Source organism: Hippocampus comes, unplaced genomic scaffold (assembly GCF_001891065.2).
Source record: "Hippocampus comes isolate QL1 unplaced genomic scaffold, H_comes_QL1_v1.1 scaffold17, whole genome shotgun sequence".
Taxonomy (NCBI): Eukaryota; Metazoa; Chordata; class Actinopteri; order Syngnathiformes; family Syngnathidae; genus Hippocampus; species Hippocampus comes.
Window position 1 is genome coordinate 2,894,832 of NW_017805002.1, and position 18,190 is coordinate 2,913,021.

At 43.4% G+C, this 18,190-nt stretch overlaps 3 protein-coding genes across 4 annotated transcripts in view; 2 read left to right on the forward strand and 1 right to left on the reverse strand.

Annotated features, from left to right (window-relative positions):
* Positions 1–4,110, reverse strand: part of LOC109508028 (neuron navigator 1-like) — a 61,389-nt gene extending 57,279 nt beyond the window's left edge. The window contains 2 exon segments of the mRNA XM_019857827.1: positions 1,203–1,433; positions 3,720–4,110. The gene's annotated coding sequence lies outside the window, so the exon portion shown is untranslated.
* A 3,228-nt stretch (positions 4,111–7,338) lies between these two features.
* Positions 7,339–11,138, forward strand: csrp1b (cysteine and glycine-rich protein 1b). The gene is made up of 6 exons (XM_019858190.1): positions 7,339–7,468; positions 7,958–8,067; positions 9,367–9,535; positions 10,093–10,222; positions 10,298–10,391; positions 10,817–11,138. Exons 2-6 carry the CDS (start codon positions 7,959–7,961, stop codon positions 10,891–10,893), a joined length of 579 nt encoding a protein of 192 aa, XP_019713749.1. The 5' UTR covers positions 7,339–7,468; position 7,958; the 3' UTR covers positions 10,894–11,138.
* A 1,163-nt stretch (positions 11,139–12,301) lies between these two features.
* LOC109508301 (troponin I, slow skeletal muscle-like) lies at positions 12,302–15,545 on the forward strand. 2 transcript variants are annotated; one of them, XM_019858201.1, is made up of 8 exons: positions 12,302–12,403; positions 13,064–13,116; positions 13,231–13,237; positions 13,319–13,360; positions 13,432–13,563; positions 14,910–14,999; positions 15,067–15,243; positions 15,316–15,545. In XM_019858201.1, the coding sequence occupies exons 2-8, from the start codon at positions 13,103–13,105 to the stop codon at positions 15,415–15,417; spliced, it is 564 nt and encodes a 187-aa protein (XP_019713760.1). In that variant the 5' UTR covers positions 12,302–12,403; positions 13,064–13,102; the 3' UTR covers positions 15,418–15,545. The 2 variants fall into 2 exon arrangements, with proteins under 2 accessions (XP_019713760.1, XP_019713768.1); XM_019858209.1 differs by having other exon boundaries at positions 12,320–12,403; positions 13,083–13,116.
* The last annotated feature ends 2,645 nt before the right edge of the window (positions 15,546–18,190 follow it).

An 18,190-nucleotide genomic window follows, 5' to 3' on the forward strand; every position in this document is an offset into this window, starting at 1 on the left:
CACACACACACACACACACACACACACACACACACACAGCCCAGTCAAAGTGTTGACAAAAAGAAATGTGGGCTGTTGTTCATTTGTTTCTGTTGTTGGGTGTTGCTTTAAGAGATTGATGATGTACGATGTTGTGGAAGGTTTTTGTTGGATTCCATTTGTGATGGTCTCATATCATGTTGATCCAACTGGATCGGGTTTGACTTATCATCTGCCGTCTTCTGCAGCCAAGTTAAAAAAGACAAACAAACAACAGCAACAAAAAGAAATAATAAATCTGCAGTCGATTCAGGTTGAATACAACACTGCTGCTGCTGCACTTGTGATGCGAACGAGTTGCGAACTCAAAAGTTTCTCACAAGGATCTAACAAAAGCAAGTCTGGAAACCGTACACAATGGTGTTTTGTAAAATTAAGAATGCTGCAATCAGCAGTGATGCAGTGTTGCACGAGGAGGAAACGTTTCTGATACGTCACAGCGGGGCTAATTTATATCATAACCAATGTTACGCATATACTTGCCGGCAAGATGCCATGCAATGAATGCTCAAGTGAAGAACTAGAGTGTCAGGTCGTGTCATTCATACTCCTTGGGGTATTTCAATGAAACAAACATGTTCTTCAGACACATTGGTTGGACCCATCTGCCTCACACTAACATGGTTTGGTGTTCAAATCTTGGATTCGGACTCCATGAGTGGAGTTTGCCTGTTCTCCCGGCACTTGCGTTGGTTTTCTGCATGCATGTTAAATTCATTAAAGGCAGAAAACTGCCCTTTGTTTTAAATCGTTGTTTGCCTATAAGTGCCTAGCTATAGGTTGATGTCTGTTCCAGGGTGTTCCCTGCCTCTTGTCAGAACTCAGCTGGGATAGGCTTCAGCTCACCCAGGACCCTAAATAGGACAACGGGTATTTAAAAGAAAAAAAAAGGATGGATAGATGCATAATGTGTCATGCTTACACTGAAAAAGCAGCTTGTGTGGCGTCTCTTGCTCTCGAGTCAACAACGCTTGACTGATGCCCTTCTAGAACATACCGTAGCAAACAAAGCAGTGAAAAGCGCCTGGAGAAGCTCACTCGGGCTATAATAGTCAGCAGACATCTTCATACGATAGAAGTGCATTACGGGACATGCCTCTGCATCCAATTACACACTTAATGACTGCCATCCGAAGAAGTTGCAGGCGAGGATAAGAACTTACCGTAGAAGCTCTCAAATGGTGGATACTGGCGTGATCATGAAGCATCCTCCTGACAAGTCTTTCTTTCCACCCCGGGCGGAACATCCTTCAGTCGCCTCGGGGTTGGGTGTTCCCCTCCCCGCTTGCATAATCACGCTCCAGTCGCATCCTCCGCCGTCACGGTCAGCGCCCTCTCTATAAATGCCAAACCAGACTAACTGCAGCGCTCCCTCCAAGAGCTAAAAGTAGCACCTGGTGAAAAGGTTCCTAATTTTAGCCAATTGTCCATCTGCCGCACAACGGCTTGGCCCAGTCTCTTGCTCACAGCCGGAACCGTTCAACTGGGCTGATTTTAATTGTCACGGCATGTTTTGGAGCTCGGGCTCCCTCTGCACCACCCTCATGGGCTAAACATTATACTGTATATAGACATCGTAACTCCGTGGACATTTCCTTCAAATAAATTGTAATGAAATAAAAATTTTAAAGCATATTATACTATAGTGAATGTTTTATTGTGTGTATATACAGTATATATATGTGTGGTCCAGTGTTGAGCGCGTCATCCACATAGTGCATCCACAAAGTTTCCTCCCGTATTCCAAAAACATTCATGACAGGCTGATTGAACACTACAAATTGTCCCTAGGTGTGAGTGTGAGCATGGATGGTTGTTCGTCTGTGTGTGCCCTGTGATTGGCTGGCAACCGGTTCAGGGTATCCCCGCCTACTGCCCAAAGACAGCTGGGATAGGCTCCAGCACCTCCCACGACCCTTGTGAGGATAAAGTGGTTCGGAAAATGTATGTATTGATGGATATACATACATACACACGCGCACACACACACACACACACACAAACACAAAAACTCAAAAAATGATAACTAACTTAAAATAAAAATAAAAAAATTAAAAATTTTTAAATGAAAAAAATAAAATTTAAACATGTTTCCAAAATCAAGAATAAGAGGCCAAGCATGCTCATCAATGTGTTGGGAGTTTGCAAATATTACAATTTATTCGAAGACGGATGGATCAAGACCAAATTTAACATTGGCCGCGAGTCATGTGGCAACATGTACATTGGTGTGAAGATGGCGGGAGGTGCATTGGCACCTTTTTGTTGGGCTGTCTTGCACATTGGAGAAAATTGCATTTCTTGTGGATAGACTTTTGCCAACATTCATCGTTCTATTGACTAACTGTCAAGCAATAAGTAAAGAGGATTATATCAATCCATCTGTCCGTCAATCCATAAATCACTTATCCTCACTAGGGTATAGCAGCATGTACAGTTAAATGACCACAGTATACACGCGCAGCACAGACAGAGCTTGACCTTGACACATCCTAATTCTTATCTGTCATATTACATCCCAAGCCCGTGAACACAATCACAAGTTAATAAGAGCTGCTGCTCAGATAAAGCAGCACATGGCAGGTATAAGAAGATGACAGCACTGACTGATAACCAACTTCCTCTCTCTCTTCAGTTGTTCTTATCGTTATCATCTAATTAGTAACTGTGCGGGTCACACTCTGCTGCTTGCACGTCCTACTTTGGCTTAAGCACGCACGCACGCACACACACACGCGCAAGCATGCACAGTCAGGGTGTGTCACTAAGTCTGTTGCCTGGTGCCCTCTAGTGTCACAGAGGTGGAACTGCATCTCTCCACAACCAAGCCCACCTTTGAGGTTTCAGCAACACATCATCATTTCCAATCACAGGCAACCAAACTTGATGTGGATCAGGGTCACCAACCTTTTTGAAAGTGAGAGCCGACTGAGTAATGTATAGGGCTATCAATTGGATACACATTACTGAAAAAGAACATTTTCTCAAATCGCCTTAATGATTTTTTTTTTTTATTAATAATGAATGCTATTCCTTAATGTGATGACATTGATCATATTGATACTCTCTCATTATCAATAATGATTTAACACCGTTGGAGTCAAACATCAAAAAGCAACATTTTATATCTATAAATCTCTGTACGTGCTTACAAATGATTGATTCGAAAACATTCCTCGGAAATCACAATTTCCTACCACTAGTGACCTGTTTGTAGAACAGGCCAGCCCTGTAGGGAGCATGTTGGTGACCCTTTCTATTGTGAAGACAGAAAAAAAGAGGACATTTTAAAATTTTAAGTTGTGTTTTTATGTATTAGGCGATGTGTGCTATCGGGTGTATAATTGTCACTGAATTTTGTAAGGTATGAGTTTGATCACATACAGTATAGCGGGCTGTTCTGGTGTTTGAGGGCAAAAGCTATTTCTAAAAATCATTGAAAAAATAAAGATGACAGTAATTAAAATGCGTGGCAACTGTAATATATAGGTTAAAATATTAAAACATTTAAAAACATAAAAAGATTATTAGTGACTGTTTATGTTCCTGCCTGCCAAAAAGCCTCGAAATATAACAAAACTAAGCGTCATCATCTTTGGAAAAGGCTGAATTTTTGAAGGTTAAATATGGAAATGAGGAAAACAATAAAAATGTCAAGCAGTCGGATTCAGTCAGCTCACCTCTTCCTCCCTTATCTTGTCCTATCTTCCGGTCGAGTCGCACGCAGGAGAGAAGCTGCTGAACGCCGCAACCTCCTTGTGCCGGCTGCCTTTTATCATGCCTTGCCTCCCATCGTCTTCCTCTTCCTCCGGATTAATCCACCAAGCGCCTGTCACTTGCTTCTCTCTCGCTGTCTCTGTCTCTCTCTGTCCCTCCCCTATTTCATAGATGAGTCCATGCAGCGCCAAAGCGAGGGTGAGCGCTGTCCGAAAGGCTGGCTATAAATAGATGTCTTGAGTTTGTTGTCGTTGTCTCTTCGTGTGATGTTTGAAGCGAGAGGGAGGACGACACAGGCGGGTAACATCACTTGCGCCAACATCTTGTAGCAAGTCTTCCTCAAAGAGTGGAAGCTGTTCTATAGCTGCAAAATAAGGGGACAGAATCTAGAAAAAAAAATTATGTTATAAGAGAGAAAAGTTATAATCTTATGAGAGAAAATCCGAAATATTACTCGAAGAAAAATCACAATGTTGAGAGAAGTCGTAACTTTAAAGAAAAAACGTCAACACGTTTCAAGAAGTGGCTATGTCACGAGAGAGAAAAGTGGTCATGTTACAAATTAACTAATGAAAGAGGAGGGTAAGCTTTTCAAGAACATATTGCAGCGAACCTTCACTTGTTTTATCTGGATTGTTCCAAACGTTTTATAATATCTCACAGTCTTTGAGACCCTAAAATGCTCCGAGCACCTAAATCCACGGTCTCACTTTTTAAACTGGCAGTCTGAGAGTGGAGAGAAGTTGACCAAGCACCTCCTTAAGCTGTCACCTTAACTTGGTCGAGGTTTGTGTGTTCCAATAATTCTAGGAGTTAAGGCGTCTGGGGCTGTGTGACCATGGCAGGGTCCCCTATGGCAAAGATCCTCGGTGAGTGACCAGGCAAGTAAAGCTCTTAGACCCGCTATGATGATTGAAATCTTGATTTCCCCCACCCAGATGCGGGTCACCAGGGCATCCTTCTAGAGCTAGGCCTGGAGATTGGGTTCGTTGCCGAGCGCTTGGTGGCCAGGCCTAAACCCATGGGGTCTTGCCAGGCACAGCCCAAAGAGGCAACATGGGTCCCCCTTCCCATGGGTTCACCACCTGTGGGTCGGGGCAAGAAGGTCAGCTGCATAATAGATTGGCGGCGGCGGCTGAAAGCAGGGACATTAGCAGTCCGAATCCCGCACGTCTCTAGCGGGGAAGGAGTCCAAGGTGGTGGGCAAGATTGAGTAGTTCCGACTCGATCTAATCGGCCTCACCTTGACAGATGGTTCGAGCTCTGGTACCAGTCCACTCTAGAGTTTAGAGTCCTTGGAGGGTGTCCTGGATAATGGTCCCTCTGGCAACTCCTTCACTCTGTTGGGGGACTTCAATTCTCAGGTGGGCAATGACAGTAAGACTTGGAAAGGCGTGGTTAGGAGCAGCGGCCCCATCGATCAGAACCCGAGCAGTGTTCTGTGTTTGGGCTTCTGTGGTCATCATGGACTGTTGATAACTGTCAGGGTTATCAATTAGACATTAACGAACACCTTTTCAGACATAGGGATGTCCACCTGTGCACTTGGCACCAGGATACTTTAGGCCGCAGCTTGATGTTTGACTTTGTACTCGTGCCATCTGACTTGCGGCTGCATTTCTTGAACACTCGGTAAAGAGACGGGCGGAGCTGTCAACCAATTATCATTTGGTAGTGTGTTGGCTCTGAAGGGTGGGAACATGCTTATGGGTCCTGGGAGACACGGCCATGTTGTCAGGGTCTGCTGGGAACGTCTGGCAGTCCCCTGACAGAAGCAAGAGGCAACATGGGTCCCCCTTCCCATGGGTTCACCACCTGTGGGTCGGGGCAAGAAGGTCAGCTGCATAATAGATTGGCGGCGGCGGCTGAAAGCAGGGACATTAGCAGTCCGAATCCCGCACGTCTCTAGCGGGGAAGGAGTCCAAGGTGGTGGGCAAGATTGAGTAGTTCCGACTCGATCTAATCGGCCTCACCTTGACAGATGGTTCGAGCTCTGGTACCAGTCCACTCTAGAGTTTAGAGTCCTTGGAGGGTGTCCTGGATAATGGTCCCTCTGGCAACTCCTTCACTCTGTTGGGGGACTTCAATTCTCAGGTGGGCAATGACAGTAAGACTTGGAAAGGCGTGGTTAGGAGCAGCGGCCCCATCGATCAGAACCCGAGCAGTGTTCTGTGTTTGGGCTTCTGTGGTCATCATGGACTGTTGATAACTGTCAGGGTTATCAATTAGACATTAACGAACACCTTTTCAGACATAGGGATGTCCACCTGTGCACTTGGCACCAGGATACTTTAGGCCGCAGCTTGATGTTTGACTTTGTACTCGTGCCATCTGACTTGCGGCTGCATTTCTTGAACACTCGGTAAAGAGACGGGCGGAGCTGTCAACCAATTATCATTTGGTAGTGTGTTGGCTCTGAAGGGTGGGAACATGCTTATGGGTCCTGGGAGACACGGCCATGTTGTCAGGGTCTGCTGGGAACGTCTGGCAGTCCCCTGACAGAAGCAGCTTCAAGTTTCACCTATGGCAGAATTTCACCCATTCCCCAGAGAAGGCGGGGGTAAATTGAGTCCGAGTGGACATTGTTCTGTGCATTCATTGTTGAGGTGGCAGCCATAAAGTAGTCGGTGCCTGTCATGAAAGCAACCCTCGGGGTGCATGCGAGTTCGCCCAACCTGTCTAGATGTGCTTTGTGGACATGAAGAAGGCATTTGACTGTGTTCCTGGGAATCTTTTGGGGGTTCTTTGGGAGTACGGGGTACCGGACGCACTAGTACAGCCTGTTCCCTGTTTGAGCTGTTTCAGGGTTGCCGGCACTAGGTCAGATTTATATTCAATGAGGGTTGGACTTCACCAAGCCTGCCCTTTGTCATCAATTCAGATCATAACCTTGAGTAATTTCTAGCCAAGATGCAACCAAGATGTTGAGTGGTCCAGTTTTGTGACCACGGTTTTACATTTCGGCTTTTTACAGATGATGTGGTGCTGTTGGACTCCATTCATCCGGGATCTCTCACCGGAACGATTCGCAGCCAAGTGTGAAGCAGTTGGGATGAGAATCAGTACTGCAAATCTGATGATTGAGATCTTGCCCCAAGTGGAGGACTTCAAGTACATTAGGGTCTTGTTCACAAGTGAGGGAAGAACGGAGCAGGAGGTTGACAAGCAGTGGTGAAGAAGGAGCTGAGCTCAAAGGTGAAGCTCTTGCTCTTGATTTATGTTCCTACCATGACCCATAGTTGCGGGCTCTGGCTCGTAACCAAGAGAACAAGATCCCGGATCGTGACCAAAATTAGATTCTTTGGCAGATTTCCCTAAGAGATAAGGTGAGAAGCTTGGTCATCAAAGAGGGGCTCAGATTAGAGCTGCTGCTCTTCCGCATTGAGAGTAGACAGATGAGTTGGCTCGAGGACCTTGTTTGTATCCCTCCTGGACACCTCCCTGGTGAGCTGTTCCGGATACGTGCTTCTGAGAGGAGGCTCCATGGACGACCCAGGACTTGCAGGAGAGACCTTGGGATGACCCAGGAAGAGATGGGCGAGGTGGATAGCGAGAAGTGTTTCCCTGCTTAAGACACACACACACGCACACGCTCATCTAACTCCTCCCTCTGATCACATCAGTGTGCTGTGAGCTGCTCACTCTTTGCCCTAATCATCACAGTGGATATTCTGACTGGACGTGAACCACCAGAGAGACTACATTCATGCAGGTAGGTTTTGTTTTTGTTTTTTATCTTAAAATACACTACTCACACAAATGTAGGGATATTTGGCTTTCAGGTGAAATTCATGGAAAATGTGAAAAGTTCACACTACAGTTATGTTTTTTTTTTTTTTTTCTGTGAGTGGTGTTTATCAAGGCATTTGTTCGAAGTAAATTTGCCCCTTGGAAGTAACAGAGGGTAACAAAGTGTGGTTTTAATTCTGCACTTCTTTTAAAATGCTCTTCAAAGACAGGAAAACGTTATCGTCAACTGATGTTGCCGCAAAGGAATGTCCTGTTTACAAAGACCGATGCAGTAGATTTAGGCCATTGACATTCTGCCAGGTTGAGCGGCTGTGAGTTTTCCGAGCGTATTCGGGCTCTGTTCAGAGACTTCTTTTGCATATTTCCACTTCGAAACTTTTTCTTTTCCACGTGAAGGTATTCTGTGGTTGCACCGAGACACCCACTGAATGTTTAACTTGCATGTACATAGGATGCCTTTCGGAGGAGGGAACAAGTGTGGCTGCTGCCAGAAAACTGTCTACTTTGCAGAGGAAGTGCAATGCGAAGGAAAGAGCTGGCATAAATCCTGTTTCCTGTGCAGTAAGTCCATCTACTCAAAGATGAGAACTGTCAAATGTCAGTGTGGAATGCAGAGGATTCTGGCAAGCAAATTTGTGCGTTGACACATCGGCGCCTTATATGGATGTGCTGGAAACATGTGACAAAGTTGTCCTTTTATGGATGGGTAAGGCGCACACGCTCACCCTCGAGCATAGTGTTTATCTATGACACACAGTTGTTTTATTTTATAATGCCAGGAGCCGTTTACAGTGATGTAGGCTGGGCTTACACAGCTTGGGTTCAGTGACACAATTCATTTTGTGGCATAATTGGGATATTCGTCAAGCAACATAAAGAGAAGGAAAATGATTGGAATCAAGATGGCCTCGTCCAAAAATCCAGTACATATCAGATATCTGACGATTTGAGTGTAAACCCACAGATCAGATATCACGTATCAGTTCCAGCTTGATGTCATCGAAATCCAGCGAGAAACCATTTGGTCGTTCGATGGATTATGAAGGCCACTCTGAACAATAATGAATTTTAAATCCCATTCTTTCAAGCACAAAGTTTTGAGGGAAATGTTATGAGAGAAAACGTCAAAATATAAGACAAAAAGCCAATGTTGCAAGAACAATTGTCATAATGGTGCATGACGGGGGGGAAAAGTGCAATTTTATGAAAATTTACTGTTATGAGAACGGATATCAGCAATCAACCGAAAGAACTGGCAGCCCTCAAAATATATGATGATTTGCAGCATCGTGTTTTGTTTTTTTACACGGTTAGTAGATCATTGTTCATATATTTTACTCAGAATCATTACATTTCCCATGTTGCTTTGCGTGAACCTAGTACAGAATATGTAAAAAAAAAAAACATACATTTTAAAAAGTCATTTAGCATCATAAGCAAATTTTACCTTCGCCATTACTCCCCCCGGAGTGACCATAGCATCTCGTCCAGCCAGCCACAAAAAACTGCTCGGTGTCCAGACTTACAGAAGCTTTTAAATAAGCTCCAGTGTAAGAGGATACACCATTGAAAACATAATGATAAAGGTCGTTTGCATGAACACAGCACGCAGCAGTGGAAGTGGTGGATGTCATGGCTAGATGGGCAAAATTAACTGATACAGTCCTTCAATCGCTCCGTTTTCCGTCCACTTCAATTCGGTCGTCATTAACTTTTGCCGTACGTCCAATGCACTCACGTGATCACGTGACTTGGCTGCAATGGGTCAATTGGAAATAGGCTTTAAATCGGAATCTGACACTTGGACCTTCAGTGTCAGATACAGTCTTTAAAACATTTTAACGACCCTCTCATTGCAAGTGGTGTGCAAGAAGAACCTGGACAGCACAACTGTGGCCGTGCACGCAGACGAGATCTACTGCAAGTCATGCTACGGCAAAAAGTACGGTCCAAAAGGTTACGGCTTCGGCGGAGGAGCGGGGACCCTCAGCATGGACACCGGAGAGGGGCTTGGAATTACGCCTCCAGTGTAAGATGAAACCTAAATGCATTGTATGTATTATTGTTTTTGTGCAATGAATAAAACCATAAAACACAGCATCCTTTTAGAAGTCAAAAGAGGTGTCACATAGTAAAGCCCTAACAGCAGAAAAAATTGGAAATAAGAAGATATTTTTTGTAATAGAAGGGTAGAATCTTAATTTATCTTAACTTCCTTATAATAAAGTCATAATATTAAGAGAGAAAATGCAAAAAACAATGAAGTGGTAAGATTCAAAGAAATGTCTCAATTTTACGAGATTACAATTATAACGTGAATAAAGGTTACACCCCACAGACGACTAATTATATCAGAAAAAGCATTACAGTGAAAATCTGATCTTATATGGAAAAAAGTTCTGCTAAAATTTCATTGTAAAAGTAAAAAAAATTAAAAATCATAACATGTCTGACAGACTGTCATTTTAGGAGCATAAAATTGGATTATTTCAACAATTTCATGACAGAGAGTCATAATATCACAAAAGTTAAATCAAAGTAAGTTTTGGACTATTCTCGTAATATTACCTAATATTTTCTTGACAGAGAAACTCCGCATCATCCCACCAACAACCCCAACGCCTCCAAGTTCGCCAAGAAAGCTGGCGCCTCCGATATTTGTCCACGCTGTGGCAAAACCGTCTACGCGGCGGAGAAGGTTATCGGGGGCGGTAATGTAAGAAAAATCTCTTATATTTTATGACAATTAAAATGTTCTGTTCAAGATTTGACAATTTCTTTCTCTCGCAAGTCATGGCATAAAGGTTGCTTCCGTTGCGCCAAATGCGGCAAAGGACTGGAGTCCACCACTGTCGCAGACAGAGATGGCGAGATCTTCTGTAAAGGTATTAAGGCATTCCCGGCCCAATCTTTGGAGATTTTGGCAAACGCAGCGCTTCCACTACTAGAACTACAGTCATAGTAACGGTACAATAGTGAGTAAGAGATTGAGTAATGGATTTGCTTATAAGCTGGTCATCAAAATATGTGTCCCCCATGCTGACGCCCACTGGAGTTGGGCCCATCAGAACTTGGGCCCCTCAGAACAGGAGGCAACACACATGGCAACCTTAACATGCCTTTGAGCCTCTGGGACTCTGCAGCCCCCCCAAAATGGCCCATCACCGATACCGTGAAAGACCGAGATAAAAATAAAAGACTTGAATACAAAGAAACAAACTAAGCAAACTCCCCCGGTGTAAACGAGCCTTATATGTGTCAGTCAAGGATTTGAATCGCTCTGCATTATTGGCCTGCTATGTGTTCACAGGTTGCTACGCCAAGAACTTCGGACCCAAGGGTTTTGGTTATGGTCAGGGTGCAGGAGCTCTGGCTCATTCCCAGTGAAGTTCAGTTTGTCTACATCATCAACTAAGCTGCTTCTTTCCGTTCATCACGCTACATCATACATCATACAGCTACACTAAAAACAAAGCACATTTTTGACAGTCACAAGTGTTTCCAAAAATTGTAAATGTTCGTGTAAATAATGAAGTCATGTTACAGTTTTGTTTTTAGTTAAACCCTTAAAACGCACACCTTAACCCTTCAGACACCAGAGTTTTTTCATTAAAATATTCAGTTTTGATATACAGTATCACCATTTCGAAAGGTTGTCATTTGAAAATAGTTAAAGGCATAGTGCAATTGTTGCTTGGTGCAGTTTTGCTGCTTAAGGGTTTACGTGGGTGTTAAGTAGACTGTTTGCTGCAGAATGAACAGAAAACAAAACATTACATGAAAAACAAATTTTAACGTTCTGAGAGAAAAAATGTTTTGACAAAAAAAATGTTTCAAGAGACAACATTGTGCGTAAAATGAAAGGACACATTTAAGAGGGGAAGAAAATCACAATGAGAAAAATAGTCATCTAAAAAAAATCATTTGGAGGGAGCTATAATATTTAAAAGATGTATCTTTTTCAAGTGCAATACTTTGGGGAAAATATGTTTTATTGCTTCTTTTTTCACAACATAGGCCAACACAATTGTTTGTGAAACATGCACTTAAGTGTCATTTTTGTAAGATTGTAAAGTACTGTAGTTATTACGATTAAAACGTTGACTTTTTTTCTCAGAAGATTACAACCCTCTTGATAGTATGACTATTTTTTTCATATCATTAATATTCTTTTCTTTCTTTGTTCAAAGTGACCTGAATACTCACTTTTTAGAAACGGACCAGTCGCAATGAACCTGTAGAACCTCTGCTAACAAATAAGTAGTGATGGGAAAATGATGCTTCAAGATGTTTCATGAGCCAGTTGTTTTCTATTTTTGATTCCTCTAGATGGCACTGTTGGTGAAAAGAAATGGGTTTCAGAAATGCAGAGTGGGTTGTACTTTTCGCCAGATGTTGAACAGGGAGTGCTAGCTAGAGGTGTAAATAAACGCAACTGCTTCATGATGCATCTTGAAGCTTCATTTTCTCATCACTACACACAAAGCAAAGAATAATAAACAAAGAGTTTTGAAAAAATAACCCATGATATCGCTATTTCTTTCAAAGTAACGAACTTCACTGCCAGCATGTGTATGAGAAGAATCAGAGCAAACATAAAGAGGTCAATCGCCACATACAAGCACACTTGAATTTTATGGATTTTGACATTGCTGCCACTTGAACGCCAGCTTGGTGAGATGCAAAATAAAGATCCAGTACCCCCATCACTGCCGCCTGTTTTATTGTTGATGGAAGTCGTGTGTGTGTGTGTGTGTGTGTGTGTGTGTGTGCGCGCGCGCGCCTGTGCATTCAAATCGAGCGAAAGAGGAGGGACAAAGGCGGGTGTGGGATAAATATCCCGTCTGTTCTTCTTCCACGCATCACTTGCTGTGTGTCACTTCATCTTCCAAAAGAGGTATGTAAGGGCTAAAAAAAAAACACTCTTTTGTGCTTGAAATAATACATTCCTTGGGTCACTTTAACAGGACATTTGATTAAGAATGTTTGTTAGTCTTCAAATACTTTATTCAAAAAAACTTCAAACATTTTGCTTGTTCCATTTCATTGTGACAATGGAGTTCGGGATTGGCTCAACGTATTTATCATTAAGTCGATGGTGATTGAGTTCGATTTGTCATCTAATGTCTGCGTTGACTGACTTTTTAGGAAGGTTGAAGCATTCCTGGAAGAAGGAATATTGTTTAAAATTGTCAGTAACTGCTCCAATGTTGTTGTGTCATGTCTGCCATCACTTGGCTGTTTTTGGCTAAGGCAAGAATGCAATGAGCACTACAACAGGGGGTGTTCCAGGGATGGTGGGTCAGTTGACAGCTTGATGTTACCCAGCAAGCCTTTTTTACAACTAACACACACTAATGCGAGCTAAGCATACGCATAAAAAACAACAACAATGGAATCGCACGTACGCTAAGATCCACATGTGAGTAATTCAATAAATACTCGCTGTGGGGGGGGGGGACATTTCCATTCTGGGAAAAGCCAGACGCGCATCAATGCGGTGGAATGTTTCTGAAGTGGAAAGTGTATTAAGATCCTTTGGGGGGCCCCCAAAAGGTGTTATTTTTGTCTTTCAGGGTCAACTCAGATAGTCAAGATGCCGGAGAAAGTGTAAGTGTTGTGTTTGGCGTCTCTCATCTGTGTTTATTTTTAGATCCTGATTAGGAAACAGAATCTCTGCCATGACACTAATGCCGTTGTTTGTTTCCAATGCTTCCATTATAGGCCCGAGGTAAGACTTTCAAAGCCGCGTTCAACATGTTCAACCGCGCCGGTTCGCTTGTGACGCATGCACCTTTCTTGATTTCTGCAGAAGAAATCTAAAATCTCAGCTTCTCGCAAGCTCATGCTGAAGGTGAGGCTTCAATCGCGTGTGCACGAATACGAAAGAAGTCAAGTATTTCAGTTGGAGTTGTTGTGCTGCAGAGTTTGATGGTGGCCAAGGCCAAAGAGGATCTAGAACAGGAGCTGGTGGAGAAAGAGAAGCAGAAGGAAAAGTACCTGGAGGAAAAAGCACCCCCGTTAAACATCAACTCAATGAGCTTGGAGGAGCTGCAGGTACAAAGACGTCAAGATGCCGCTTTTCCGTTGATTTTAGTTTGGTCTTTAGAAATGTTAAATTCTTGACAAGTTTGGGTTGTCCATCCCTATAGTTTTGTTTAAAATTTGGTAGCAATCACACAATATTTCCAGGACAAGCTTAGAAATAGCCCAAACGACAGTGTCTTTTGTTCTTGAGATTGTTTTCTACAACTTAAATTCATGACAATTTTGCATCGCCCATCTGCTAGTATTTATTCGTGGTTAAAGTTTGGAAGCGATCCAATGAAATCTCAAAGACAAATTTGAATTTCAAGGAATCCTGGAAACGGCCAAAATGAGCCTAAAATTGCAGCAGCAAAGCAAAATAAATTTTTGCACCTTCTGCAACGTGGGTTCTGGAGATTATTTTCTGCCACTAATCATGTTAGACATGTCGAACAAGTTCCGAAGTTTAAATTGGCTTCAGGGGCTGAATTTTGGAGTGGCATGACTATTTTTTGTTTTATTTTACGAGACGCCTCCTGCTGTGCCCACACACAACGATGAAAACTCCAACTCTTGCCAAGCTTCCATGACCCGTTTGAATAGAATGCATGGTTCAAGTTTTCAAGCATTTTGATAAAATCGAGGGCCAGTTCTATTTTCGGCAGAAACCTTGGAAATGTCCCACATCACTGTGGAATGCCAGCTTCAAACGGCAGACTTCCAGTGTCTTTACAGGCTTGGCTTCTTGAGACGTTTTTTTTTTTTTTTTTTTTTTTTTTTTGGTGAGTCTACTCATGATAAACGAGGCTGAGTTTGGGGGCTGGATTTCAAGAGCGGTCTTATGATAGTTTTGCATTTTATGGCAAGTTATCAAAAATCGCCTTGTCCTTCTGTCTTGTGAACCTGTTTCAAATTTGGTGCCAATCAGATAACATCTTCAGGAAGAGATTGACATGAACTGTCAATGGCTATAAATGGCCAAAATGAGCAAGCAAAAGGGCAGACTGCCTCTGTCTTTTGGTGGCATGGCTTATTGAGACTTTTTTTGGACATCTTGTCACGATAGACGTGTCAAAACAAACAAACACATTTCAAGTGAATCTGGCTCCAGGAGCTGCACTTTGGGGTGAAGTTATGAAGTTAGAAGTTTTATCGAGAGTCTGCAAATTTTGCCACCGTGCCACAAATTTTGTCGCCATGCGCCACCCGAACCCAAAGACGAAAATTGATGTTCATGGAAATTTTGTGTCATGTCACACCCCTGCTTAATACCCTAATGTGATAGTAATATAGACAAAATCCAGACGAAATGTAAAAGGCCCTTGAAATTGCCATTTGTGTATTCAGGCAGTGACATCCTTGTAATGTCTTTGTAGAAGCTATGCGAAGAACTCCACTCCAAAATCGACGTGGTGGATGAGGAACGATACGACATCGAAGCCAAAGTCATGCACAACACCAGAGAGGTAAACGCCACACAGACGATGTCGATAGTGATCCGTTTGTTCACAGTTCTTCTGCCGTGTGGTTTAGATCAAAGACCTGAACATCAAGGTTGTGGACCTACGGGGGAAGTTCAAGCGACCCAACCTTCGGCGGGTGAGGGTCTCCGCCGACGCCATCCTGCGCTCGCTGCTGGGCTCAAAGCACAAAGTGTCCCTGGACCTGCGAGCCAACCTCAAGTCGGTCAAAAAGGAAGACACGGAGAAGGTCAGTGTGCAAGAATAGCAATGCAAAAAAAAAAAAAAAAAAAATCCCCCCAGCTGACTGTGTCTTGTTCAGGAGAAGACAGCGGAGGTGAGCGACTGGAGGAAGAACGTGGAGGCCATGTCGGGCATGGAAGGCCGCAAAAAGATGTTTGATGCCCAGGGTCCTCCCCAGTAGATCTTGGAACAGAATAAACCCTCTCCATTCATTTCAGTTCAACAGAAGGCAATACAGAAACACTCACTGAGCTTATGTCAGTGTGGTCTCTTTCATTGCCTACCCAATAAACACGCAGCACAAACTGAGCTTGGCTTTTGTGTTTAATGGCAAGGCATTCAATGTCACTGCCATGCTCCACCCACACACAATGACAAATGTGAGTTTTATACAATATAGAGTTGCAACCCTTATGTTCATACTTTTCCCAATAACAACTGTCCATCCATCCATCCATTTTCCAATCCGCTTATCCTCACAAGGGTCGCGGGGGATGCTGGAGCCTATCCCAGCCGTCTTCGGGCAGTCGGCGGGGGACACCCTGAACCGGTTGCCAGCCAATCGCAGGGCACACACAGACGAACAACCATCCGCACTCACACTCACACCTAGGGACAATTTGGAGTGTTCAATCAGCCTGCCATGCATGTTTTTGGAATGTGGGAGGAAACCGGAGTACCCGGAGAAAACCCACACGGGCCCGGGGAGAACATGCAAACTCCACACAGGAAGGCCGGAGCCGGGATCAAACCCAGGACCTCTGCACTGTGAGGTCAACGTGCTAACCACTGGACCACCGGGCCGCCCCCAATAACAACTACTCTTCAAAAATGTTTCGCAAAAAGGGAGAACACAGAAAAAGGGATCTTTGACCATTCCTCTTTGTACAATCATCTAGTGACCTGGATCATCTCCTGTGCACTCTCCTCTTAAGATCAGTTCACAGGTTTTCAGTGGGGTTGAAGTCTGGGTACTGGGGATTGTTTTATCTGGTGAATCTTGTCTTCAGTTTTCAGTGTGAGAGTATGCTTCCGTAATAAAAACTGAATTTGCTTTACGGCTTTTAATACATATCATCTAGGGTTGCCAATAATTATGGAGGGCACTGTAAACTGTTCAAATTTTCGTAGCAGTCAGACTAAATCTCTAGGACATGGTGTCACTTTGTATGTCCGCTGATCGTTGCCTAAATCACCATAAAATCGCTGAGGTTTTTCATACCACTACTTTTGATGGACAGGCTGACCAAATTCCATTTTGCTTCATAAAACTAGCCTCAGAGGCTAGGAATGGAGTTTTACGAGTTTATTGATGAATCATCAAATCTTGCAACCAGGCTCTGCGCTCACGCAGTGACTATTAATTACAATTTGGCATGATCCAAATGTCAATGTAAAATATGCAGTTAAAATTTGTTCCAAATAAGACAAAATCTTTGGGAAGCGTTTGACATGAATGGAATTCTGGAAATGGCCAAGATGAGCCGAAAATGGCCACTTCAGAGCAAAACTGGAGAGTTCCCCTGTCTTCAGCAGGCTGGCTCCTTGCAACTTTTTTTTTGTGGTTCTACCCATGAAGTCTCCCCAAATGTCATTTTGCTGTTACTGGCTTTGAGGGCTGTATTTGGGAGTGGATGTATTAGTTTGTGTTTTATATCCAGTCACCAAATTATGCCACATGTTCAGCCCACACACAATGATAAAACCTCTTGGTAAAAATGTGATCATCTGTCGAGTACAGCAAATTCAAATTTGGTAAGGATTTAATAAAATCTGTCAGATTAACATGTGTCTTCAGGATGACTTTTCAAAATTTAACAAAACTTCAGGGAATGCTGAAAGAAATGTAGGTCTTTCCACACTAATGCTAGTCAATGTATCATAGCATGTAGCGATTTTAGGATTGTGGCTTTGAGCACTTCTTTTTTTTTTTGACCACTTTCATTCCGGCCAAGTGTTTGTCAGTTTTCATCTTGACCACATGGTGGTGTTGTCAACTCACAATGTCGACAGCGTGATGCTTAGATTATTGTTCTTCTGTGAGGTTCTCTTTCTACAGAGGAACGTTGGAGTTCGAGCAGACCTCTCTGAGGCCTTTTCTCTTCCAATTTCTCATTTTAAACCGGCTCGACCAGGTAATGGAATACTCCTAGTGGTCCCCAAATGCTTCCACTTACTGACAATGGAGACCAATATGCACCTTGAAAGCAACTCACTTTTTCGACCTGTGCACTGTGAGGCGGACGTGCTAACCAGTCGTTCACTTGATCAATTTTTCCATTTTTCCGAACCGCTTTATCCTCACTAGTGTGCTGGAGCCTATCCCAGCTTTCTTCGGGCAGTAGGAGCCCTGAACCGGTTGCCAGCCAATCGCAGGGCACACAGAGACGAACAACCATCCGCGCTCCCACTCTCACATAGGGACAATTTAGAGTGTTTTTGGAATGTGGGAGGAAACCGGAGCACCCGGAGAAAACCCACGCAGGCAGGGGGAGAACATGCAAACTCCACACAGGAAGGCCGGAGCTGGGATTGAACCCACGACCTCTGTACTGTGAGGTCGACGCACTACCCACTCGAGCACCGGGCCACCCTCATTCACTTTATTAATTGCTTAATTAGTTGTATTACAATCCATTTGATTCATGTTTTAAAATCTGAATTGTATTAAATGGTATTGTTGTAAGGCCACTAAGAGGCTTACAGAGACATGCACAATATGCAACAACAAATACAAAAAAAAGACAAAAGGGCACTTTGATTGCACAAGGAAGCACTCGTTCCACACCCCTCCGCATGTCCCTTTAAAGTGCATCAAATTAACACGAAATAGAGTCTAGCAGTTCCATGCTTTTGCTGTCACATCATCAGTTTTTATCTGACCAAATCTGGCATATGAACAATGGTGTGTCGAAAACCTACATAACTGTGTAAAAGGGGCTGCGCCATCTGCA